At 53.0% G+C, this 25833-nt stretch overlaps 3 protein-coding genes across 20 annotated transcripts in view; 1 reads left to right on the forward strand and 2 right to left on the reverse strand.

The window, feature by feature from the left end:
* The window catches only part of LOC120361815 (mesoderm induction early response protein 2-like), a 75591-nt gene extending 67851 nt beyond the window's left edge, over nt 1–7740 (reverse strand). For all 11 annotated transcript variants that reach the window (XR_012518986.1, XR_012518996.1, XR_012518991.1 and 8 more), the window contains exon 1: nt 7610–7740. The gene's annotated coding sequence lies outside the window, so the exon portion shown is untranslated. The remainder of the gene's footprint in view (nt 1–7609) is intronic.
* A 370-nt stretch (nt 7741–8110) lies between these two features.
* LOC141585475 (5-hydroxyisourate hydrolase-like) lies at nt 8111–11283 on the forward strand. The gene is made up of 4 exons (XM_074405183.1): nt 8111–8230; nt 8646–8785; nt 10358–10493; nt 11006–11283. The coding sequence occupies exons 1-4, from the start codon at nt 8171–8173 to the stop codon at nt 11093–11095; spliced, it is 426 nt and encodes a 141-aa protein (XP_074261284.1). The 5' UTR covers nt 8111–8170; the 3' UTR covers nt 11096–11283.
* DRC4 (dynein regulatory complex subunit 4) overlaps nt 10035–25833 on the reverse strand; it is a 32118-nt gene continuing 16319 nt past the window's right edge. For 7 of the 8 annotated variants that reach the window (XM_039463941.2, XM_039463940.2, XM_074405127.1 and 4 more), the window contains 8 exons: nt 25177–25383; nt 21671–21725; nt 20789–20994; nt 19882–20049; nt 19428–19514; nt 16035–16244; nt 12435–12500; nt 10035–11790 (listed from right to left, as the gene is read on the reverse strand). In XM_039463941.2, the coding sequence (XP_039319875.2) occupies nt 11641–11790; nt 12435–12500; nt 16035–16244; nt 19428–19514; nt 19882–20049; nt 20789–20994; nt 21671–21725; nt 25177–25383 (1149 nt within the window). In that variant the 3' untranslated portion in view covers nt 10035–11640. Of the gene's footprint in view, nt 11791–12434; nt 12501–16034; nt 16245–19427; nt 19515–19881; nt 20050–20788; nt 20995–21670; nt 21726–23957; nt 24447–25176; nt 25384–25833 lie in introns of those variants that run through there. The other variant, XM_039463945.2, reaches the window with a different exon arrangement.

Consider the following 25833-nt stretch of genomic DNA (forward strand, 5'->3'; position numbering starts at 1 on the left):
TCATGATAACTCACTACTATCATGAAAGCAGTACCAAGTGAGGATGGTGCTGAAACCTTCATAAGAAATCCACGGCATGATCCAGCTGGCTCCCGCCACGCCTCACCTCCAACACTTGGGATTACAATTCAACATGAGATTTGATGGGCCGCAGACCCAAACCGTATTATTCCAACCCTTGCCCCCCAAATCTCATGTCCTTCTCCCACTGCAAAACTACAATCATGCCTTCCCAACAGTCCCTCAAAGTCTTAACTCATTTCAGCATTAATTCGAAAGTTCAAAGTTCCAAGTCTCATCTGACACAGGCAAATCTCTTCCACCTATGAGCCTGTAAAATCAAAAACAAGTTATGTACTTCCAAGATGCAATAGGAGTACAAGCTTTGGGTAAATATTCCCATTTCAAAATGGAGAAATCAGCCAAAAGAAAGGAGCTCCAGGCCTCATTCTAAAATCCAACAGGGCAGTCATTTAATCTTAAAGGCCCAAAATAATCTCCTTTGACTCCATATCCCACATGCAGGCCTGTAGGGGGTGGGCTCCCAAGGCCTTTGGCAGCTATGACCCTGTAATTTGGCAGGATTCAGCACCCCCATAGCCACCCTCATGGGCTGGCATTGAGTGCCTGAGGCTTTTCCAGGCACAGATGCAAGCTACTGGTGGGCCTGGAGGATGGTGGCCCTTCTCACAAAGCTCCAATAGGCAGCTTCTCATTGGGGACTCTTGTGTTGCGGCACCAACCCCACATTTCCTCTCTCCACTGCCCTAGTAGAGGTTCTCCATGAGGGCTCCACCCCTGCAGCAGGCTCCTTCCTGTACATCCAGGCTTTTCTGGACATCCTCTGAAATCTAGCCAGAGGTTCCCAAGACTCAACTCTTGCACTCTGTGCAAGCGCAGGCTTAACACTACATGGAAGCTGCCAAAGCTTATGGCTTGCACCCTCTGAAGCAGCCACCAGAGCTGTACTGGAGCCCTTTGAGACACAGCTAAAGCTGGAGTGGCCAGGATGCAGGGACCAGGGTCTCGAGGCTCACAGGACAGCAGGGATCTGGGCCTGGCCACCAAACCATCCAGCCCTCCTAGGCCTTCAGGCTTTGCTGGAAAGAGCTGCCTTTAAGGTCTTTGAAATGCCTTCAAGGCCTTTTCCCCATTGTCCTGGCTATTAACACTTGGCTCCTTTTCACTTATGCAAATTTATGGAGATTTCTTGAGACCCTCCCCTAAAAATGGGTTTTTCTTTTCTACCACTTGGCCAGGCTGCAAATATTCTGAACTTTTACCCTCTGCATCCTCTTTAAATATAAATTATAATTTTAAATCATTTGTTTGCTCACACATATGAGCATAGGTTGTTAAAAGCAATTAGGCTGCATCTTGAATTCTCTTCTGCCTTTACCCTAAATCATCATCTCAAGTTCAAACTTCCACAGATCCCTAGGGCAGAAGCACAATTCCACCAAGTTCTTTGCTAAAGCATAACAAAAATGACTTCTGCTCCAGTTCCAATAAGTCCCTCATTTCCATCTGAGACCTCGTCAACCTTGTGTCACTATACTTATCACTATCAGCTTTTTGGTACAACCATTTAACCAGTCTCTAGGAAGTTCCAAACATTCCCTCATCTTCCTGCCTTCTTCCGAGCCCCTCAAAGTCTTCCAAATCCTGCCTGTTACCCAGTTCCAAATTCACTTCCACATTTTCAGGTATCTTTATAGCAACGCCCCCGTCCTGGTACTAATTTTCTGTATTACTCTGTTCTCACATTGTTACAAAGAAATATCTGAGACTGGGTACTTTATAAAGAAAAGAAGTTTAACTAACTCATGGTTCTGCAGGCTGTACAGGAAGCACTGCAGCATCTGCATGGCTTCTGGAGAGGCCTCAGAAAACTTACAATTATGGTGGAAGACAAAGGAGAAGCAGACACATCACATAGCCAGAGCAGGAGGAAGAGAGTGAGCTGGGAGGTCGTACACACTTTTAAACAACCCCACAACCAATTGAACAGAAACCCTTGTGGCAAGGACACTCCAGAGAAAGCTTGAGAACTGAGTTCCCAGCCATGATGTTACAGGAGCTCAGACACTCCTTGCTATGCCCTCTTCCTCACTACCCACCATTAGGCTTTCTTCCCCAAGGGCTACACTGAAACCACAGTTTCACTCTTGGGTGCCCAGTCTGGAGTGCAATGGTGTCATCTTGGCTCACTGCAACCTCTGACTCCCGGGTTCAAGCAATTCTCCTGCCTCCGCCTCCCGGGTAGCTGGGATTACAGGCATGCACCACCACACTCAACTAATCTTGTATATTTTTGGTAGAGCTGGGGAGAAACCCGCCCTTTTGAGGGACTCCACCACCACAACTGCTATGGCCCTTTTGCAGTTTCAATGTAATTAACTGCATTCCTCCCTACTAAAAGACCACTGACAAGGCAGTGGTTCCAGCCAATCTACAGAGAATGCATAGTGAGGGTCACTGCATTCTCCACTTCACCTTGGAGGTCAGAGTCCCAAAAACTCCACCTTCAAGTCATGCTAACAGTGACATTTTTTGAACACTGGACCCAGAGAGAGGCAGGAAGCTCAGTCACAAATGCACACATTTCTCCTCTCATAAATATTCATAACTCCTCTTATAGTTTATAGGGGTATGTAAATCTGGCCAAGCCATTCGGGATAAATCCCTGTCTCAGTCTTCTGCCCCTTGAAGTGCCTATTTCTGGCTCCTGGCCAGAGGCAATGCTTTCCCACCTGTCCAAATGACCAGGCTGCAACTCTTGATGAGAAATAGAGCTCTCCTTTCCAAATATGTAAAACCTCATCATTCTTCAGTTGACAAACTTAAGGAAAATCAGTAGAAATGCCATTATTGGTTTTTTCCTATGAGAATAAAAGCAAGCTGCTGGGATTGATTCAGTCAAGCTGTAACTCCCCAAAATACATGAGGCAGTAGAGAAAAATGGCTCCCTGCAACCTCTGCCTCCTGAGTTCAAGTAATTCTCCTGCCTCAGCCTCCCAAGGAGTTGGGATTACAGGCATGCATCACCACACCCAGTAATTTTGGTATTTTTAGTAGAGATGGGGTTTTACCGTGTTGGGCAGACTGGTCTCGAACTCCTGGCCTCAAGTGATCCACCCATCTCTCAAAGTGCTGGGATTATAGGCGTGAGCCACCATGCCCAGCAAAGACCATGCTTCTTATTGTTTCATTTTTTGAGACAGCGTCTTGCTTTGTCACTGAGGCTGAAGTGGAGTAATGAGAACACAGCTCACTGTAGCCTTGACCTCCCGGGCTCAAGCGGTCCACTCACCTCAGCACCCCCAGGTAGCTGGGACGGAAACCACCTTTGCAAAATTATGGCTGGGCAGTGAAAGAGCTCTAACTTAACCGATGCCATCTTGCTTCTAGTAACAGCCCTTTTCCAAAGCAGACTCCTTCTTGCCTGGGAACTACATAGCCTTTGCTGGACTAATGCTAGCTGTAAGATTAGAAATGATGGTTTAAGTGTCATGCAGCTGAGGGCTACAGGATTCTGGCCTCGCCGAAGTGTTCTTAGATCAGTGCCTGAGACATGTTGTGGACCCTACACTTGATGGATCAGCTGGCGCTGCCAAGGTCAACAAATTGAACTCCATCTCCAAAAAAAAAAAAAAGTAGAAGCATGGTCTTGAGTGGCAGCTGAACAGGCAGATCTTCTTGCTGTTACCTCTTCCCACCCTAGCCAGGCTTATATACCACAGGGAAAGGGTGTGCATGGTCTATAAGGACAATTAAAGCTGACCCTCCAGGAAAAGACAAGAATGCTATATATATCATAACCTGTAATTTATGCAAAACATCAAGACAGGGGTGTTTTGTTTTCTTTTGTTTTGTTTTACTTCCCAAACTACATTGCTGTAAAGATAGTTTTGGCCTAAATACAGGTTTTATGATAAGCACCTGCACAAGGAACAGTAAATAAAGTAGAAATCTTGGAGGCATTTCTGGAACTGGGGTTAATCAGAAGTCAACAAGGGCCAGGTGCAGTGGCTCATGCGTGTAACCCCATCACTTCAAAAGGCCAAGGTGGGAGGATTGCTTGATCCCAGTAGTTCAAGACTAGCATGGACAACATAGTTAGTTAGACCCTGTATCTACTCACCTCCCCCTCAAAAAAAATAGCCTGGAGTAGTGGCACACCCCTGTGGTCCCTGCTACTCAGGAGGCTGAGGTGGGAGGATCGCTTGAGTCTGGGAGGTTGAGGCTGCAGTTGCTGGTGGGCTTGGGGTTGGTCTTTAGATGCTGGTGAAACCCCAGCCACAGCTTGCGTTCCAAGTTCTTGACACTGTCATAGAAAGAATTCAGGGAGGAGTCAGCAGGAAGCCAAAGGCAAGAAGCTTTTATTGCAAAGCAAAAGTACACACTCAAGCATGGGACCGCAGATGTACTCGGGACATTGCTACACATGATGGAATTTGGGGTTCTAATTTTACAGGTTTTTCCAATTAGGTGGTGGAATAACCATGAGGTTTTCTAGAAAAAAATAGAGATTTCTTAGAATTGAGATGCCACCGTTTCATACTAAATACCATGCTTGGAACAGCCATGGCACTGGTGGGAGTGTGGGCAATGAGTGTGTAATTAAGTCTGGGTGGGCATGGGTCACACCTAGCACTGTGTGAACCCAGAAGGTCTCCACCAGCAGAGCCCCACCTTTTGTTTGTTCATTAGGGTCCTATCAGCCCAGGCTCATCTCTGTAGCTAATACTAACAGCTCCTTTCTTGATGTGATGTAAAATTGCTGCCTGATAGTTTCTCGCTTCTCCTGTCATCATCCAGCATTCCTATTTTAGGGATGTTTCTTTAATCATGTGTCAACAAAAAGAGTGAAACTCTGTAAAATATTTGAAGATACTTATTCTGAGCCAAATATGAGTGACCATGGCCCATGACACAGCCCTCAGGAGATCTTGAGAACTTGGCCCATGACACGGCCCTCAGGAGATCCTGAGAACATGCGCCCAAGGTGGCTGGGGCACAGCTTGGTTTTGTGCATTTTAGGGAGGCATGAGACATCAATCAAATACATTAAGAAATACACTGTTGGCCGGGCACGGTGGCTCAAGCCTGTAATCCCAGCACTTTGGGAGGCTGAGGCGGGTGGATCACAAGGTCAAGAGATCGAGACCATCCTGGTCAACATGGTGAAACCCCGTCTCTACTAAAAATACAAAAAATTAGCTGGGCATGGTGGCACGTGCCTGTAATCCCAGCTACTCAGGAGGCTGAGGCAGGAGAATTGCTTGAACCCAGGAGGCGGAGGTTGCGGTGAGCCGAGATCACGCCATTGCACTCCAGCCTGGGTAACAAGAGCGAAACTCCGTCTCCAAAAAAAAAAAAAAAGAAATACACTGTTCAGTCCAGAAAGGAGGACAACTCAAAGAAGTAGGAGGCGAGGTGGGGGAATGCTGGGGAGGGGTTTCCAGGTCATTACAGGTAAATTTAAACATTTTCTGGTTGATTATTGGTTCAGTTTGTCTAAAGACCTGGGGGCAGTAGATATAAAATGTTCAGGTTAAGATAAAAGACTGTAGCCTGGTGCGACGGCTCACACCTGTAATCCCAGCACTTTGGGAGGCTGAGGTGGGTGGATCACCTGAGGTCAGGAGTTTGAGACTAGCCTGGCCAAAATGATGAAACCCCTTCTCTACTAAATAAAAAAATTAGCTGGGCAAGGTGGCAGGTGCCTGTATTCCCAGCTGCTCAGGAGGTTGAGGCAGGAGAAACGCTTGAACCCAGAGAGCATAGGTTGCAGTGAGCTGAGATCACACCACTGCACTCCAGCCTGGTGACAGAGAGAGACTTCATCTCAAAAATAAATAAATTAAATAAATAAATAACAAAATGTGGCAAATAAACTAGTAATGGGGTAAAATACTTTGACATCCTTCTTTGTCACATAATGTTATGCCAGAGTCAGTTTTCCCGGAAGCTCACGGCCTCTTTACCCAAGCCCTCCGCATTCCCTCCCTTCCTGCCTCGAAGGGATCTCTCTCTCCTCCTCACTCTGAGTTGCTGAAGCTGATCCAAGTCTCTCCAAATGAGGAAACTAGGCACTCCAACACCTAGTCTCAATCCACTCGTCTGTCTGCGTTAACACGGCAGGCACCTTCTTCCTCTGTGGGTCCAGAGCCCATTCTGCCTCCCACCCACTGGACAGGTACTCGCACCCTAGTCTACCTTGCCCCCACATTAGGCTTTTCCTCCAAACCAAGAACTCCCTGTCCCTCCTACATTACATGCCTACCCAAAAAGACCAATACTGTTCATTTCCTTATTACTAGCCCTCAGAGTCACCACCAGTGTCGAGTCAGGACCCAGAAGCCTGAGAACCTCGTTACCACATTTCTGGTCACTCTCCAAAGACTTCCACACTTGATCTTAGCCAAAAGGCCAATAAGCAATCTCTCCGGAGACTTCCAATTGTCACTAGAAGAAACAGACTCTGTCACTCATCTCCAAAACCAACTAGACTCTTTATAGCAGAATTCACCCTACAAAACTGCAGAGGTCTAGACCTCCTGACTGCTGAAAAAGGTTTATGCCTATTTTTATGCCTATTTTTAAATGAACAATGCTGATTCTACCTCAATGAATCAGGGCTAGTACAGCCAAGGCGGGCGGATCACGAGGTCAAGACATCGAGACCATCCTGGTCAATATGGTGAAACCCCATCTCTACCAAAAAAATACAAAAAATTAGCTGGGCACGGTGGTGCATGCCTGTAGTCCCAGCTACTCAGGAGGCTGAGGCAGGAGAATTGCCCGAACCCAGGAGGCGGCGGTTGCGGTGAGCTGAGACTGCGTCATTGCACTCCAGCCTGGGCAACAAGAGCAAAACTCCGTCTCAAAAAAAAAAACTCAGTGACCGAGCACAAAAACTTAGTCATTCCACCTGCCTCGAGTGGTTCCGAAACTCCTGGGCGCCCTGGCTACTGCCCCTCGTAGGCCCCGCCAGAACCCCGTCCTCCTCCTAGCATTTGGCCCCTGCCTCTTAACCACTCCTCACCCAGTTTTTACAAGACAGTGTTGAAGCTTTCACCCATGGGGCAATACAAGATATGAAGCCGCTCCAAGAACACCAACAGCTCCTGGAACGGCAACCCCTGCAACCTAGCCTCCCAAACAAACGTGCCCCCATCCAGCAAGAAGCAGCCCCTCTTCCATTACCTATTGAAACACCGGATCGTTAGGGGCAGCTGAAGCCCCACTCGGATTGCTCTGCAGCTGCATTCCTGTCTAGGCGCCACAGCAAAGCTGCCGGACCTGCTGCGATTGAGCACTGCCTGAACGCAGCCACCTGGGGAGGCCACGGGAAAACGAACCTCCCTTCAGACTCCTGTTTACACGGCCTGGTTTTTTTAAACTGGCGCCACAAAGTCACAGAATAATGTAAGTCTGTCGAAAGCTGAAAAACGACCTGTTCTTGTTACAAGCTGGTAGATTATGTAGGTCCCGAAACTCCCTTCCGCCCCCCTAACTCCGTATACACCCCTCATTTTGTAAGCTGGGGCTGCCTCCTCTGACCGTTACGGGGCAGCCCGGCAGGTGAACAGAACTTGCTTACCTGGCTTGGGTCAAGTCCGCTTTGTCTCGGCTAATCTTAACCGTACTTCCCCGTAAGGGGCTTCCATGGCAAACCTGTGGGCCTCCAAACCCGGCGGACCCCAATCCCGCCCCACCCGCTGGCCCGCAGCGCCGACCCGCCCGCCCCGCCCGCGGCCCCCCGCCCCCCGCCCCCCCTACCCCCCCCGCGGCCCCCGCCCCTCCCCGCGGCCCCCCGCCCCACCCCGCGCCTCGTCCCGGCCCCGCCCCACAGCCGCCCCGCCGCGGCCCCACCCCTACCACCGGCCGCCCCGCCTCCGGCCCCGCCCCGGCCCCAGCCCCGCCTCAGCCCTGCCTCCTGGCCCCGCCTCAGCCCCGCCTCCCGGCCCCGGCCCGCGCCCGCCCCGCCCCCCTGTCCTCGACTCCGCTGCGGGCTCCAGGTCTCTGCGCCCTGATTCTCCGCCAGCGCCCCTTCCAAGGCAAAGCCCCGCTGGGGTCCTCCTGGTGGGCACGAGGTGGTCCGGGGCAGGGTGACGGCCCCGCCCTTCCCTCTGCCCGCGGGCATCGCAGTCGGTGGGGCAGGATGAGCTCCGGGGCCGCCCTGCGACTGCTGCGGCTCCAGCGACACCTGGGCCCCCAGGAGGTTAGGGGACCAGGCCTGGATATGCCGGGCTCCTGTCCCCTCAGCTGCCTAGGGCTAGGCTGAGCGTCGAGGACCCAGGAAAGGGGGCAGAGGAGAGAGCCCAGAGACCAGAGGGCCTGGGGGACGATGGCCCTTTCGTGGGGGGCGTGGGCGGTAGACTGGGTCCCCAGTGGGGTGGGGGAGCGGGAGATCGGGGGGATTGGCCGGGAAGGGTCGGGAGGCACGGGTCCGCTGTTGACGTTTGGAGCCTCTTCAGCTGACTAAGCAGTTCCAGTGACCCTTGCCCCCTGTCCCCTGGGCACTGGGAGGACTGTCCAGAGGTCTGTTTACACCTTACAGCTGGTGTGGACGCAGGATTGGGGCGGGTGGGCACAGGGCCCCAGACGCTCACCCTGGCCTCCTTCTCCTGGCCTAGGGCAGCAGCATGGAGCCTCTGGGCAGCCCACTGACCACCCATGTGCTGGATACCGCCTCCGGGGTCCCAGCCAGGGGCCTCTGCCTCTGCTTATCCCGGCTGGAGGACCACAGCCAGCAGTGGATGGAGCTGAGGACTAGGTAGGCGCGAGACGCTGGGAGGCAGGTCCTGCCCTGAGACAGATGGCAGGGGCTAGGGAGCCAGGCAGTGAGGCTGGAGAGCAGGGCTGACGCTGCTGACCCTCCAGTCCGCCCAGGGTGAGGGGAGGGACGGGGGCCTCCCTCCTGCCTCTCTCAGCCCGTACGGAAATGAGTAGGGGTGCTGTTTCCTCCCACCTCCAACTCATGGCACTGAGCGCCTCATGGGGTCGGAGTGTTTCTGCCTGTTCCTGGCAGCTGTGCGGTGGTGGAGGGTGGGTTAGGTGAGCCCTGAGGGGAAATGGAAGACTTCACTGCCTCTGACATCACAGTTAGCCCTGTGCCAGGCAGTAGCTGGACACTGCTTTCCATTCTCCATACACCCTGAGGCCAGCACCATGGTTACTCCTTCTACAGCAAGCCCAGGTCTGTGCTGGGATTCCCAGCCAGGCCTGAGGGCACCGAGTCCCTCAGTCTCCATGGGGCCTTGCCTACTGCCCCAGACACAGGCTCCATGGGCACTTCCCAGGTGGGTGTCACCCCCCCAGGCCTTATGGCCCTACATGGGAAGCAAGCCCCTCTTCCAGCCAGAAGAGCAGGGCTGGGCCCACAGGATCAGGTGTGCCCGTGCCGCTCCTCCATCTTCATTTGACCATTCGCAAAAGCCGAGGCACTAATTCCTCCAGGTCCCACCTGAGGAATTAGGAGAGCACCATGTGGGCTACGAGTCTCATGGAGGTTCCCCACATACACACGTACTATACTTTTTTTTTTTTGAGATGTCACCTCGCTCTGTCACCCAGGCTGGAGTGCTGTGGTGCAATTTCAACTCACTGCAGCCTCCACCCCACAGGTTCAAGCAATTCTCTGCCTCAGCCTCTCTAGTAGCTGGGATAGCAGGCGAGGACCACCACACCTGGCTGATTTGTTTGTATTTTTAGTAAAGACGGGGTTTTGCCGTATTGGCCAGGATGGTCTTCAACTCCTAACATCATGGCCTCCCAAAGTGCTGGGATTAAAGGCGGGAGCCACTGCACCCAGCCTGCTCTTTCTAATCACAGCCGAGGCGCACACTTTAAAGACCAGCTGGCAAGAACGATGTGAGGTTTTCCATGACTGTGGGCAGAGCCACAGGCATTCAGGACCCTGACAAGGCACCAGGGCACACGATGGGTGTGCTCCGTGCAGTGGACAGGCCTGCCCTGTGGTGAGGGTTTGGCAGTTATTGACCCAGAAAGCCACACACAATATATTCAGTGAAAACCATAGCTTATAAAATAATACAAATACTATAATCCATTTGATGAGTTAAGTTTGTCAACAAATATGCATAGAGAAAATCTGGAAAAATATATGCCAGCTCTAAGGTGGTTACTGCTCATGGGGTAAATTATGGGAGCCTTTTCCCTTTTTCTTCTCTGTGTTGATGCTCTAAAGACAGTGCTGTGGGGTCCTGACTGCTCCCGAGCTGCAGGCCGAGACTTGCTCACCGAAGTCTGACAGGTGGTGTGCAGACCCAGGAAAGCTGGGGTGCGGAGCTCCTCATCTCCCTCTGCACCCTCATCCTCTCCCCAGCTACACAGACCCAGATGGCCGCTGCCCTGGACTCCTGACGCGGGACCAGATGAAGGCAGGCACCTACAAGCTCACCTTCGACACTGCAGCCTACTGGAGGAAGAGGGGGCAGGAAAGCTTCTACCCATACGTGGAGGTGAGCGCCTGGTGTGCTGGAGGGCTGAGGTCTGTGACTCACTGGGACCGGCAGGTCAGGTCCTGCTGGCCGGCATCATTTAGGCAGTGAGCAGACTGGTCCTGGGTGGTGGCAGGTGGGTGAGCTCACTTGCTTTGAGCTCCCAAAAGAAAGGTTTCCAGGCAGCAAGACTCTATAGGACACACCCATCGCTGACCTGCCCAGGGTCAGGCTTTGCGGGGAGATTGGGCCAGGGGTGACTCATCCCCTCTGTTGATAGAGGTTTTCCTCTGAGCCACCTCCAGCTCTGTGCCTGACCTCACTGCCTCACCCTGCACTGCAGCCACACAGAAGTATCTGCCCTGTCAGGCTGTGGCTACGCTCAGGGCTGTGGCTTCTGAGTAATGTCCCTCTGGTGGGGAGGGTTCACCCCATCCCAGACCCTCTGTCTGGGCTGCTGAGCTCTCCCAGGCACGGTGGGGCTAGTTTGCTGCCGCCCCCTCACCCTCTCCCCGGCCTTCTCTCCACCTCAGGTTGTTTTCACCATCCCCAGCGAGGCCCAGAAGTTCCACGTGCCCCTGCTGCTGAGCCCCTGGTCCTATACCACCTACCGAGGGAGCTAGAGCCAAGCCTGGCAGCAGGAGGCCACCTGCCCCTTCCCGTATGTGAGCTGTGCCCCTGCACCCCAACAGAGTGGGCCTCGTGCTCATCAGGGAACACCAGGGTCACCCACTTCCTAGGGAAGTCCTGGAGATTCCCAGTGGGCAGCTGTGACTCAGGCATCAATAAAGTCACTGCCAGCACCCGCAAAGCCGTCCAGCTGTTGGGACAACAATGGCGTGAAGACAGGCAGCACACTGTGCCCAGCCCCAGGTGAGCGCAGGGCCCTCTGAGAAGGTCCTGCTGTCTGTGGTTGGAGGTGCCCAGGGGGCAGGCACAGGCACAGGCTGGACATGCACCCAGCGAAGGAAGTGGTGGGGACACCATGGGTGAGGGTCCTGCAGGCAGTTCTGTCCACGGAGCCAGGCAAGACGATGGAAGGACATGTGAAAAGCTTTCATTTGCTGATGATGAAATCTAAAACACTTGCTGTCCTTGGTGTGAACGGGGGTGTCATCTAGAGAGTTCCGAGGCTGGCTCTGGGGGCTGTGCCCCCCCAAAGGGGCGGCTACGTGGGGGTGCCCACCAGTCCCGCAGGGCCCTGGCCTATCATCTGCCCGATCACAGCTGTCTCCAAGGGCTTGAAGCCCAAGTTGTCCAGAGGGATCCCGAAGGCCAACAGCTTTGCCTCGTACGTGCGCAGCAGGTCATTGTGGGCCTGTGGGGACAGGGGAGCATTAGGGAGCTGAGGATCCCCGCACCCAGGCCCACCAGAGCTGATGGTCCCCACGCCCAGGCCCACCAGAGCTCAGGGTCCCCGCGCCCAGGCCCACCAGAGCTGAGTGCAGCTCTGTGGAGGGGCAAGCATCGTGAGCCTCACGGTGTAAAAGGATAAAGCCAAAGGCCTATCAGTCATGTGCTGTGTGGAAGACATCACCCCGCTCAGGTGTCAAAACAGGGAGAGGCCGTCACTAGTCCCATTCCACAAATGAGGACACAGAGGCAGAGGGCAGAGCCGTGGTCTGAGAGGCTCTGCCCCTGGCTCTGCTCTGGCCCCTGGGTGGATGCTCCTCCCTCAGGTTCCTCACGCCCTCCCTACCCAGGGGAAGGGGCTGACCAGGGAAGGGTCCAGGTGCCCCCACACCCATCCCAGCAGAGACATAGCCTAGATGACAGTGCTGTGCCCCAAACCAACAGAACCCAGCTGCCCTCAGCCATGACTGCACCCTCACATAGGGACAGTGATGGCTGCCGTGTCAAACGAAGTACAAAGTGGGCACCAGTGGGGTCCTCAGAGAGCATCTGCATTTAGAACAGGCTGGCGCCGAGAGTGTCTCTGAGGGAGGGCAGCGCACGTCGTACCTTACAGACCCGGGCCAGCTCATACTGCAGGTCCTTGATGGTGCTGTTCTTCGATTCCAGAACATCCTGAGGAGAGAGAGGTGAGACTTTGAGACTCATCTTTTGACCGATGCAGTGGGAGTGGCCTGGGGGCTCCAGGCTCTCCTCAGAGACCCAGGGAATAACAGCCTGGTTTGACGGTACCTCCATCCACACAGGGTTTTCAGCAGAAAAAGGTCTCCAAGGGTTGAGAGAGAACACGGGAGGAACAGAGAACACGGAGCCACACGTCTCCATAAAGAAATGGTCCAGACCGGGCAAGGCCGCCCACACCTGTGATCTCAGCAGTTTGGAAGGCCAAGATGGTGGATCATTTGAGGTCAGGAGTTCAAGACCACCCTGGCCAACACGGCGAAACCCTTTTTTTTTTTTTTTTTTTTTTTAATAAAGACAGGGTTTCACCGTGTTGGCCAGGATGGTTTTGAACTCCTAACCTCAGGTGATCCACCCACCTCAGCCTCCCAAAATGCTGAGATTACAGGCGTGAGCCACCACGCCCGGCCAAAACCCCTTCTTTACTAAAAATACAAAAATTAGCCAGGCGTGCTGGCTCACACCTATAATCCCACCACTTCGGGAGGCCAAGGCGGGCAGATCACTTGCAGTCAGGAGTTTGAGACCAGCCTGGCCAATGTGGTGAAACTCTATCTCTACTAAAAATACAAAAATTAGCCAGGCGTGCTGGCTCACACCTGTGTAATCCCAGCCACTTGGGAGTCTGAGGCACAAGAATCGCTTGAACCTGGGAAACAGGTTGCAGTGAGCTGAGACTGCACCACTGCACTCCAGCCTGGGTGGAGCAAGACACAGTCTCAAAAAAAAAAAAAAAAAGTCCAAACCCACAAGAAATGCAGATGAGGTGATGGCAGGCAATGTGCAGTCACACATAGAGACTGTACACTGAACACCACTCACACACTGCTTACATGTCTCGAAGCTTGTGAATGTATTCTCCCACCTTTTCCTAACAGAAAAAAGTGGTTTTCAGCAGCATTGGCCCACCCAGATGTGGGCAAGGGTCTCACCACATGGCCAGGCCGGGGATTTCTTGGGCTACTGCCTGTGGCCATGACTGGGCCCAGCCTAGCTTTAGGGCCATCTCTGCTGCCCTCACAGAGCAGCCCTCACACCTGCGCAGCCTGCCAACAATGACCCTGCCGGGGCCTCTGTCACTTCGCCAGAAGATTCCTCACTTAGAAGTCATGGTAACAATGACCAGGAAAGGAAGAGCTGACCCACATTTGGCTCCATGCTCACCCTGGTGTGTCGGTACAGCAGCAGTGACCCTCATCTCAATGGTTCAGCAGCCAGCCGGGTGCAGCCTCAGCCAGGAGCTGGGAATGCGCCTCCTCCTCCTCCCAACAGTGAGACCTCACTCCCTCACCTGCCTGTGCTCACAGCACCCAGTGCTGGGCAGACAATCTCAGAGTCTGCCTCTGGCCCCATTGAGACCCCACTCATACGGCCTCACTCCCTCAGGCCCCGAGAGCCAGGCCATCCCAGTTGACCAGGGTCCCACAGGCACCACTGCCCACTAGGCCAGGACCCACAGTTCCCCAGTGTGCAAACACCAAGCCACCTTGGCCCCTCCCAGCCCCGCCGGTCGACTCAGCCTCTGGGCAGCTCTCAAACCCTCTGCCCATCCCCATTCTGTGCTGGCCCCAAGCTGTCCCCCCAGCCCTTCGATCCCCAGCAGTGGCAGGGTAGGCTCTGTCCAGTTCTTCCATGATTACCATGGGCCCGAAACTCAGACACAGCTGACAGGCCTTTCAGAACCAGCCCCTTAGTCTTGCATCTGTCCAACACCTGGTGCCCCCAGGGCAGCTCGGCAAGGGGCTCCAGCCTGGACAACAGAAAAAAAAAAAAAGAGATTAGCTGACTTGAATGAGGTCAGCCCTCGGCCTGGTGTCAGTGGTGAGCACATGCATTTGTGTTCAGCTCAACTGCGTGTGGAAAAACCACCTTAAAAACACCATCTGGAGGCCAGGCACGGTGGCTCACGCCTGTAATCCTAGCACTTCAGGAAGCCAAGGTGCGTGGATCACGAGGTCAGAGACAGACCATCCTGGCCAACATGGTGAAACCCCATCTCTACTAAAAATACAAAAATAAGGTCAGGTGTGATGGTGTGCACCTGTAATCGCAGCACTTTCGGAGGCCAAGGCGGGCAGATCACTTGAGGTCAGGCATTGAAGACCAGCCTGGCCAACATGGTGAAACTGTCTCTACTAAAAATACAAAAATTAGCCAGGCATGGTGGCACATGCCTGTAATCCCAGCTACTTGGGAGGCAGAGGCTGCAGTGTCAAGATGGCACCACTGCACTCCAGCCTGGGTGACAAAGCATCAGTCTCGGAAACAAAACAAAAAAATACCATCTGTGAACGTTCTCAGGATAACAGATGCTTCCACAGTGAGGAAGCCTCGAGCCGAGGTCCCAGACATCTGTGTGCTGAAGTACGAGCCCAGCACAGCAGCAGAGTCAGACGGGGTGCGGTGGCCCCGAAGCCTGCATCCCTGTGACCAGCCAGTCTCCCTCTGTGGAGCCTGTTGGTGAAGACCTCACGACCAGCTGTTGTAAGCTCAGGGGCAGCAGCTGGGCCAGGGGCATGCGTCATGCATCTTAAAGGGCCCAAAGGAAGCCACAGGCTGTGCCTCAACTGGCCAGGATTCCAGTGTCAGTCAGAGACCTTTGCCCTGTGCCTATTCCTTCTGTGACTTTCCCTAACCAGGTCCAGGGAATAGAGGCCAAGCCCAGGTCCAGAAGCTAGACAAAGGTGTTGGGCACCTGTGAGGCAGTCTGAGGCTTCAGCATCCTCCTGATCCTCCAGGGCATGCCGCCTCTCCCCATGGGGGTGGGGGGCCCAGGCCTCATCTGCTTTATCCCGGGACACCCTAGCAGAGCAGCACTATAAGTAACCGTGACACAGAATGATGGAATGTTCCGGGCTCTTCTTAGACCTCATGTCCCCAGTACCTGCAAAGTGTGGTCAGGGTCCCCAGGCTCCCACGACCCTGCACTTACCGTGCCTGTAACCGCCCATGTCCTAACCCAGCCCATCTCAGGGCCTCCCGGCGCCCTCTCTGTCCCAGGATGGGGGTGGTGCCTGGACTGAGAGCTCAGGAGGTGCAACCATCCTCCAGGCCTGTGTCTGGGTCTGCTGTCACCAATGGAGGTGCTCAGGCCCACAGAGCCTCCATGTGACTTTTCCACTCCCACGCCCATTGTCAGGCTGCAGTGAGATGACTAGGGCCTTAGGTGCTCAGATAAGCCAGGCCTGAGAACTGGAGTGAGCACAGACCCAGAGGTGAGGACGCACCGTGAGGTCACACAGGGTCCAGGGAAGATCAAGAGACTTCAGCAGAACTGATGAGAAGACCGCTAAGACGGCGAGAGGCATCCACGCCGCTCTGTTCTCCGGCCACAGGAAGCCCACGAATGGCCCCGCCCAGTGGTTGACTGAGGGGTCTGTGCCTGTCCTAGGAGGCACAGCACAGAACGGAAGGGTCCTGCCATAGGGAAGAGGCCGCCCACTGGGGCAGCCCACCTCAAGGGCCTACCTCGAGCTTGCGGGACACCAGCGTCAGGGATGCAGGGTCCAGGTTGGAGGCCGCCAGCACCTCGTTGAACTGCACCTCCTTCTTCTCCACAGCGGCGCTGAGGGCCTGCAGCTTGCGCTCTAGCACCAGGTTCTTAAAGCCGGTCTTCTGCTGCACCTCCTGGATGGCAGCAGTGAACTTCCTGTAGAGCTCATCCCGCTCCTGCTGCACCTGCAGGGACAGCGCTGGGTGGGCTGTGAGGCCCCTCCCCTGGGGACATGTCACTGGGGAGAAGCTGTCTCCCACCTCTGCACCCGCCCAAACACGGTGCTTCTTTCTATGGGAGGTGGCTTTCCAACAGTGCACACCCCCACAGCACCGAGCGGGTTGTTGTCCACACTGCCCACACCCTGGCCCTCTGTACAGCTGTCCACACAGTGGAAGGCAGGAGGAGAACAGCGTAAGCCTTCCCCTTAGGAAGGTGTCTCTGAAGCCATGAGTCCCGATAAGAGCTGGAGCAGCCCCACCCTGAAAGCCACTCCATGGGTGGCTCCGAGCGAGGGCTGTGGGTTGAGCTAAAACACGGGATCCAGGGCACCCAGCTGGCAGAGCTGCGGGTGGGTCCCCATGGAGGATGCGCTCTCTTGGATCCCACGTGCTGCCTGCCCCACAAATGGAGGACCTGAACAGCCTTGGAGCCAGCTGCCTGCCGGCCAGTAAAACCATTCTTTTTCACCTCCTAACTGTTCTATGAATTGTGCACTCTAAACAAATCTAGACTTTGTCGAAGACTATAAAAAAGTGAACAGCCTGAGCTCGACGCGGTGGCTCACATCCGTCATGCCAGCACTTTGGGAGGCTGAGGTGGGTGGATCACTCGAAGTCAGGAATTAGAGACCATCCTGGACAATACAGCGAAACCCCATCTCTACTAAAAACACAAAAATTAGCGGGGTGTGGTCATAGGTGCCCGTAATCCCAGCTACTAGGCAGGCTGAGGTAGGTGGATTGCTTGAACCCTGGAGGCAGAGGTTGCAGCAAGCTGAGATTGCACTACTGCACTGCAGCCTGGGCAAGAAGAGCAAAACTCCATCTCAAAAAAGTGAACACCTTAACTCCAGTTCCCAGAGCCCACCACTGTGAACACGTGGTGTGACCAATTCTAGAACGTTCTCTATAGATTTAAAAACATTTACGACTGTTTGGAAGAAAAATGGACCATGCTAAAACACCGCAGCTTTTTTTCAAAGCCACAACATGTGATACCTGCAGCACCTCCAAGACAGCACCTGGCCCTGCATTCCTTGTAACTAGTGTCAGAATTCCCCAGATTTGCTGAAATCCAGTTCCCTGTCCGTATGCATTAGACTGTAAGTGCCTTTGGTATCTACATGTTGCTGACAAATTGGAGCTCTCGGTTCTCTAGAAGAGACACTGACTTTGGTAATTTCAGGAACTACATCCAAATAGAAGAAAATATGGCAGAGAACAAGGCTCCAACCCAGGCACGTCTCTGCTCTCCTCTTCCTAATAATGTTCACTCAAAACCCACAGCAGGGAGGAAGGGTCCCTGTCTAACACAGCAGTCCTCAGGGTCTCACCGGCTGCCCTGCAGATGCCCTTCCCCTGAGCTGTGCAAACAGGGCTGTACCCAGGAGCTGGCACAGCCCAGCAATGCACGTCCTGCAGCACCCTAGGCATCTCTGAAGGTGGGTCTAGATCTGACAGACAGATGGGATATTCCTGAGGGGCCAACCCCACTACAACCGTCTGCATTCATAAATGTCCATTAAGAGAACAGAAACAGCACCCATCACTGCTGCTTAAGGTAAGATGCTCCAGCCACGCAAACCACAGACAAAGCCTGAGGGGCCCATGGTGCTGGACTCGTCCTTGGCCAGAACTTTGAAACTGCACAGAAGCAGGGAGTGTCAGGGACAGAGACAAAACCCAGCATTTAGAAATCTGAGACGCGCATGCTAAAAGATGTTTCCCATCCGGGCCGGGCGCGGTGGCTCAAGCCTGTAATCCCAGCACTTTGGGAGGCCGAGGCAGATGGATCACGAGGTCGAGAGATCGAGACCATCCTGGTCAACATGGTGAAACCCCGTCTCTACTAAAAACACAAAAAAGTAGCTGGGCATGGTGGCGCTTGCCTGTAATCCCAGCTAGTCAGGAGGCTGAGGCAGGAGAATTGCTTGAACCCAGGAGGCGGAGGTTGCGGTGAGCCGAGATCGCGCCATTGCACTCCAGCCTGGGTAACGAGCGAAACTCCGTCTCAAAAAAAAAAAAAAAAAAAAAGATGTTTCCCATCCAATCACATGTGCACAGGTTTAAAACTGATAGATGTGGTACAGGTGAGGAAGGATGGTAATGGCCCCTCCAGCACCCTGGCAGCTTTGTGACTCAGAACGGCCCTCTGGACAGACGATCACAATCCTCAACGCAGACCCCCACAGACCCGACAATCCCACTGCTAGGAACTGACTTTCCTATGAAGCAATCTTACACAGGTGCACAAAGACAAATTTATTCAGGCAGCCATGCTTATAACAGCAGAGGATTAGAAACAGGGGAGTCAGCTACATGAGCGATCAAACATTCACGAAAGAGAGCACCATGTGGCTAAGAATGAAACCACTTCCTATTTGCAGCCTGATACACTGTGAGATTAGAAAGTAAGCTGTGCTTATGCCTGATCCTGTGTTCATAATCCACAGTCACATGCACACTAGAGCATGCAGGAAACCAGGAAGGGAGCTCACAAAGCTCGCCAGTGTGAAGACCAGTGCTGAGCAGCTGGAGACTCATTTTCCTTTTTTTTTTTTTTTAAGATGGGGTTTCACCATGATGGCCAGGCTGGTCTTGAACTCCTGACCTCAGGTGATGCACCCACCTCGGCCTCCCAAAGTACTAGGATTACAGGCGTGAGCCACTGCGCCAGGCCTGGAGACACATTTTAACTTACACTTAAGACCCCATGACTTCTTTACAATGAGAGAGTAACAGGTTAGTACTTAGAAACCTACACACATGGAACAAAGATGTGCTGAAGGCGCCAGGTCTCCTTCATGTGCTCAGAGGGGAGCTCTTAAGAAAACAAGTCATGTGTGATCCACTCCCCACGAGTCCACAGGCCTGCTGCAGGACATGCATGTGAGTCATGTGTGATCTGCTCCCCATGAGACCCCAGGCCTCCTGCAGGATATACATGCAAAATAGGCCACAGGTTTTTGCCTCTTAGAAGCCATGGGATGAGTTACAGCTTCAGAACCCAAAAACATGGTGAAGGCACCTGAAGCTGTTCCAGGGGCCAGGGCAACAAGGAGAGCCCCGTTGCTGGCTGGCAGACAATGGCCCGTCGTGACCCATCACTACCACTGCCCGAGCAGGGCCAGCCTGGTGCCCACTCACCTTGGTGAACCGCTGCTCTAACACTTCATGCTCCCACTGCAGGTCTTTCAGCTCTTTCTCTGTGACTTTTAAACGTGCTTTTGTGCACTGTAGAGAAAACAGGGAGTAGGGACAGAAAGTATTCAAGATTCACAATCATCAGGTAACAGTCTCCTGGGAGATGGCAAGGCTAAAAACCATCACCATTAAGACCAGGCTCCAGGACACCAGCAGCTGAGCCCCACCAGAGCAGGTCAGTAGCATGCGGTGAAGATGAGGGCCTGTCTCCAAAACACCCCCAGACTTGACTTTCCCCAGAAAACAAGGCTGAGAAAGGAGAAACGCCAGCCTCCCCATCTCCTTTCCTGCCCTGAGGGCCAAGCCCCACGTGCAGCCTCAGGGATCCCCGTGATGTTCCTTCCTCCTGAGCTGAGGCTGGTGCCAAGGAGGGAGATAAATGCAACAGGAAACTCACGAGCAGGATCTGCTTGTCCCTCTCGTAGTTCGCGAGCTGCTTCTGCATCTCACTCATCTCCTCGCGAGCCTTCTGGAGAGGGTCCGCCAGGCGCTTGTTCTGTACAGACACCTCTGCCATCTCCCTCTCCAGGTGGTCCTCCTTCTTCCGCATGTCCTCCATTTGCTCCTGCAGGCACAAGCATGGGCCCGGGAGGGGTCAGCAGGCAGAACCAAAGGGGCCATGGCTGCAGGGGGAGCCAGGGGGCCCTCCTGCCCACAAACAGGTCCTGAGGCCACATGCACGCTGGCACTTAGATCTCCGTTGTAGGTATAAACACAGTATTTCTGCAGTTTCAACTTATTCTGAGTTTTCTGGGAATGCAGCTTCCATGCAGATGGAGGGACTACACTGTTCAAGATTACACCAAGGGCCGTGGCCTCTTGTAGAAGATCCCATCACTGCCAGCATGTGAGTGATGAGGACACCCGTCCACTCCAGCACAATGGGGTGCCCACTGCAGTTCACTGCCAGCATGTGAGTGATGAGGACACCCGTCCACTCCAGCCACAATGGGGTGCCCACTGCAGTTCACTGTCAGCATGTGAGTGATGAGGACACCCATCCACTCCAGCCACAATGGGATGCCCACTGCAGTTCCACCAGGCTTTTACATATCAATTACACTTGATTACCTCCCCCTCACTACAGTGAAGAACTATCCTGACAGCTTTTAACAATATGTATAGACAGGTTACATTATTTAGGAATTTCAGTTAGGGACACTAGAGGGCCATTGTCAAACAATGTTATGAAATGGGGTGTGTCGGGAGGAGGGCTGGGGTCTGGATCCCCAGGACTCTGCAGCCCACATCCTAGCACAGGCAGAGTCTGTCTCCCCCACCCCGCCTCGTGCGCAGCACCTCACCTTGAGGGAGTTGATGAGGGCCAGGTTGTTGAGGGTGATGTCGTTGTAGTAGTTCTTGATGTCAGTGAAGGCCTCCTCGTGGCGCTGCATCAGCGTGTTGATCTGGCCGTTCTTCCTCTTCTCCACTTCATGCAGCTCGGTCTTTCTCCGCAGATCGAGCTCATCCCTCAGCATCTTCATCTTCTTGTCATACTTGGCCTCAATTTCTGAAAGGCAGCAACAAATAGCCGCTTAGCAAGGAAGAAGGTGCTCCTATGACTATAAAACAGGGAGCCTGTAAACAGGATCCCAAACGCCCACTGTGGTCAGAACAGCTTTGCAAGCAAGCTCTGCAGGAGAACAGAGGGCTTTAGTGCTTTCTGCTGATGCTCATACTCAGCACACATGCCACTGTCTACCTGCCTTTGCCAGTGACAGGCATTGCTAATCGCTCCCTGCACTGTAACTGCCAACAGCTGAATGTCAGCTGACCCCAGGGAGCATAATCAAGGCCTGTGTGGCCATCCAGACACAGACTACAGGCTCTTATTAGTAAACCAGACAGACTTCTGAAATTGGAGCCTTCTCAGACCAGGAACCATGGAGAAGACTATTTTAAGAATGCCACCCACGGCACTGAGTACCACCTGCTGATAACTCCTGATTTTAGCTAGGAGTGGGAAAGTGTGTGATAATCACAGCCTTCCAGACTCACATGGAAGTAAGTCGTTCTGAGATTCTGAGTGGGTCCACTGACCTTGGAAACTCCCAAGTTCTTTCCCTTGCATGCCTGGGCTGTTTTAATCTAGTCTGTGTTCCCTGAGTTCAAAAGCTCTGGAGGTAAGTTCCCTTCTGATGGGGGCTCTGGCACCACCCTACACAATGAGCATGGGGGAAACTGACCTCGAACTTGCCTCTCAAAATCATTCCGCAACTTGGTGATCTCCTCAGTGTGTTTCTGCACAGGAGAAAAGAGGCCATTACTAGACAGCCAGACACAGAGGGAAGCCCACTCCCTTCAGGCTGACCCTGGTCTTAACCTCCATGAAAAACCCAGCTCAGCAAACCTCATTCTGCTGCGGGTTGCTGGGTTCTCCACACCTCCAGGTTCATGGAATATGCCCAGGATAACATGGTTCTGGTGACCTCCACATTTCCTAACTCACTTCCCTCAACTAAATCACCTCTAAGCTTGAGAGAGAACATGAACAGACACTGTGAGCACTGAACCCAGCTTCATTCCCTTGCCAAACCATCCCACAGCCTGGAGGGTAGCAGTCACATCCACAGAGAGCTGTGGCATCTCTGCAGGTCTCGTGTGTAGCTTCCAACCTGCTGCACTGTTGCCTAAAGCAGCATTTTAGAAGTATTTTAATAGGCTGGGCATGGTGACTCAGGCCTGTAATCCCAGCACTTCAGAGGCCAAGGCAGGAGGATCACTTCAGGCCAAGAGTTCAAGAGCAGCCTAGGCAACACAGCAAGACCCTCTACAGAAAATTTGAAGATTAGGTGCATGTGGTGGCACATGTCTACAGTTCCAGCTATTTGGGAGGCTAAGGTGGAAGGATCACCTGAGCCCAGGAGTTCGAAGCTGCTGTGAGCTACAATTGTACCACTGCACTGCAGCCTGGGACACAGAATGAGACATCATCTCTAAAAATAAATAAATATATTTTAAAACAAATAATTTTTTTTTTTTTTTTTTTTTTTTGAGACGGAGTTTCGCTCTTGTTACCCAGGCTGGAGTGCAATGGCGCGATCTCGGCTCACCGCAACCTCCGCCTCCTGGGTTCAGGCAATTCTCCTGCCTCAGCCTCCTGAGTAGCTGGGATTACAGGCACACGCCACCATGCCCAGCTGATTTTTTGTATTTTTAGTAGAGACGGGGTTTCACCATGTCGACCAGGATGGTCTCGAACTCTCGACCTCGTGATCCACCCGCCTCGGCCTCCCAAAGTGCTGGGATTACAGGCTTGAGCCACCGTGCCCGGCTAAAACAAATAATTTGTATATATTATATTTCAATAAACATATATTAAAATTTTGAATTTAAAAATTATTTTTTTTTCCTCGAGACAGAGTCTCACTCTGTCACCAGGCTGGAGTACAGTGGCGCAATCTCAGCTCACCGTGACCTCTGCCTCCCAGGTTCCAGTGATTCTCCTGCCTCGGCCTCCCAAGTTGCTGGGATTACAGGCACGGGCCACCCCACGTGTATTTTTAGTAAAGACAGGGTTTCACCACGTTGGCCAGGATGGTCTCGATCTACTGACCTTGTGATCCACCCGCCTTGGTCTCCCAAAGTGCTGGGATTACAGGCTTGAGCCGCTGCACCTGACCACTAATTTTTTTTTTTAAAGCAGTATTTTCATCCAACAGGGAACTCTGATTGTGTAACAATACCACATCCAGGACCTTGATGAAGATCAGACAATTCTGGAGGGTTCAAGACTTCAGCACCCTCATGCTTTGCTGCAAAGTCAGCAGTGTCACCAAGCTTCTTCCAGATTCAGTTGAGGCTGACCTGCTTCCAGGCATAAGGCAAATGTGTTAAAGTCTCCTTGAGACCAGGCACAGCGGCTCATGCCCACAATCCCAGGACTCTGGGAGACCGAGGTGGGCGGATCACCTGAGGTCAGGAGTTCGAAACAGCCTGGCCAACACGGTGAAACCCCATCTCTACAAAAATACAAAAATTAGCCGGGCGTGATGGCAGGTGCCTGTAATCCCAGCTACTTGGGAGGCTGAGGTGGAAGAATGGCTTGAATCCAGGAGGCGGAGGTTGCAGTGAGCCACAATCGCGCCACTGCACTCCAGCTTGGGTGACAGAGCGAGACTCTATCTCCAAAAAAAAAGAAAGAAAGTCTCCTCTACCCAGCACCAGGAAGAACCTTTGAAGACTAAAGTCAGACACATGTCTCCACCACCCCAGTTCTCAGAGTGTAGTGGACTCCCCCAGGTCAAAGTCCCAGTCCTCACCCTGCTTTCGAGGCGAACAAGCACAGACCCCTCTCCCCCAGTGTCGTCCTTCGGTTCCTCTGGGCCTTCCCACTGGCCCGCCCCTCTCCCTACTGGTAACCTACTTGTACAAAGCTGCATCCCTCCTCTCCCCACTTTGCTTTCTCTGTGTCATGTGTCCCCACCAGATTCTCTGTTTTATCTGACACATTTATTTTGTCTTCCAACTCACCTGTTGTCCTTTCTAGACCATCAGCCCCGGCCAGGCAGGCATTTTGTCAGAGATCAGATCAGGACCTAGCAGCTAAAGGACACTCAGCAAACAAATTTCTTTTTTGTTTGGTCTCACTCTGTCACCGAGGCTGGAGTGCAGTGGCACGATCCTAGCTCACCACAGCCTTGACTTCCTGAACTCAAGGGATCCTCCCACCTCAGCCTCCCAAGCAGCCGACACTATAGCATTGCCGCCACACCAGCTTATGTTTGTTGTTACTGTTATTTGAGACGGAAACTTGCTCTTTCATTCAGGCTGGAGTGAAGTGGTGCCATCTCGGCTCACTGTAGCCTCCGCCTTCTGGTTTCAAGCAATTCTCCTGTCTCCGCCTCCCAACTAGGTGAGATTACAGGCACCCACCACCATGCCCAGCTAATTTTTGTATTTTTAGTACAGACGGGATTCATCATGCTGGCCAGGCTGGTCTCAAAATCCTGACCTCATGATCCACCCACCTCGGCCTCCCACAGTGCTGGGATCACAGCCCTGATCTACCTCACCAGGCCATGGGTTTGTTTTGTTTTGTTTTTCGGTAGAGATAGTGTTCATCCTGCTGAGCAGTCAAGGGAAAAAGAAAGAGATCAAAAAAAAAAAAACAGAAAAAAACAAGATAGGGTTCAACGATTTCACCCAGGCTACTCTCAAACTATTGACCTCAACTGGTTCTCCCATCTAACCCTCCCAAGTGCTGGGATTATGGGTGTGAGCCACTGAACCACGTGCACAAATCAATTTTAAAGGTGCCCTGGAAACTCCCAGCTTCAAAAGTAAAAATCAGCACAGCTTGTGACAAACCATCACAGCTGCCCAGGGGCCGACACACTGGACATTTTAATGGTTGGTTCACTTTCTACTAAACACCTGTGACACTATTCTCTAGGAAAGTATCTGGGCATCATGTGTCAGCAGCACATCAAAGACCCTGAGCTGGATTTTTCTTCGGGGATGTCAATTTTTTCCTCAGGGCTGAGACAGCATTGTGCACTTGGCCCCAAAATGGGGTTTGTTTGGATACATGCTTAAAAATATACATATATTTCAACAAACTGAAAAAATGCAGGAGATCTTATGCAAAAATATGAATTCCCAGCTGCTACTGAATAAACCAGAGTTCATGCAGCACTGGGCTTGCGTCCCCAACGATCTGTCAGCCCCCACGTGCCCCCATCACACCTACCAGCCGCAGGTTCTTCACCACCACCTCATTGGCCAGCTCCTGCTCCTTGAGCTCCACCTTAAGCGCCCGCATATCCTTGCGCAGCACACCCTCCTGAGTGTGGTGCTCCTTCTGTGCCAGCTTCATGATCACGGTGCCCTCAGCCTTCATCTCTGTCAGGTTGTTCTGGTGCTCATAGAGCAGGTGCTTCACTTTCTGCTTGTACACCTGCAGGGCAATGGAGTACCACCTGCTCACCTGCACCACAGCTATTCACCTACACGCCTCCTCACCTGCACCACACCTGCTCACCCATACCTGCTCACCTGCACCACACCTGCTCACCTACACACCTGCTTACCTGCACACCTGATCACCTACACCACAGCTGTTCACCTACACCACAGCTGTTCACCTACACATCTCCTCACCTGCACCACACCTGCTCATCCGTACACCTGCTCACCTGCATCACATCTGCTCACCTACACCATACCTCCTCACCTGCACCACACCTGCTCACCTACACACCTTCTCACCTGCACCATACCTGCTCACCTACACACCTTCTCACCTGCACACCTGCTCACCTACACACCTGCACCACATCTGCTCACCTGCACCACACCTGCTAACCCGTAGCTCACCTGCATCACACCTGCTCACCCGTAGCTCACC

The sequence above is a fragment of the Saimiri boliviensis genome, chromosome 1 (genome assembly GCF_048565385.1).
Source record: "Saimiri boliviensis isolate mSaiBol1 chromosome 1, mSaiBol1.pri, whole genome shotgun sequence".
Taxonomy (NCBI): domain Eukaryota; kingdom Metazoa; phylum Chordata; class Mammalia; order Primates; family Cebidae; genus Saimiri; species Saimiri boliviensis.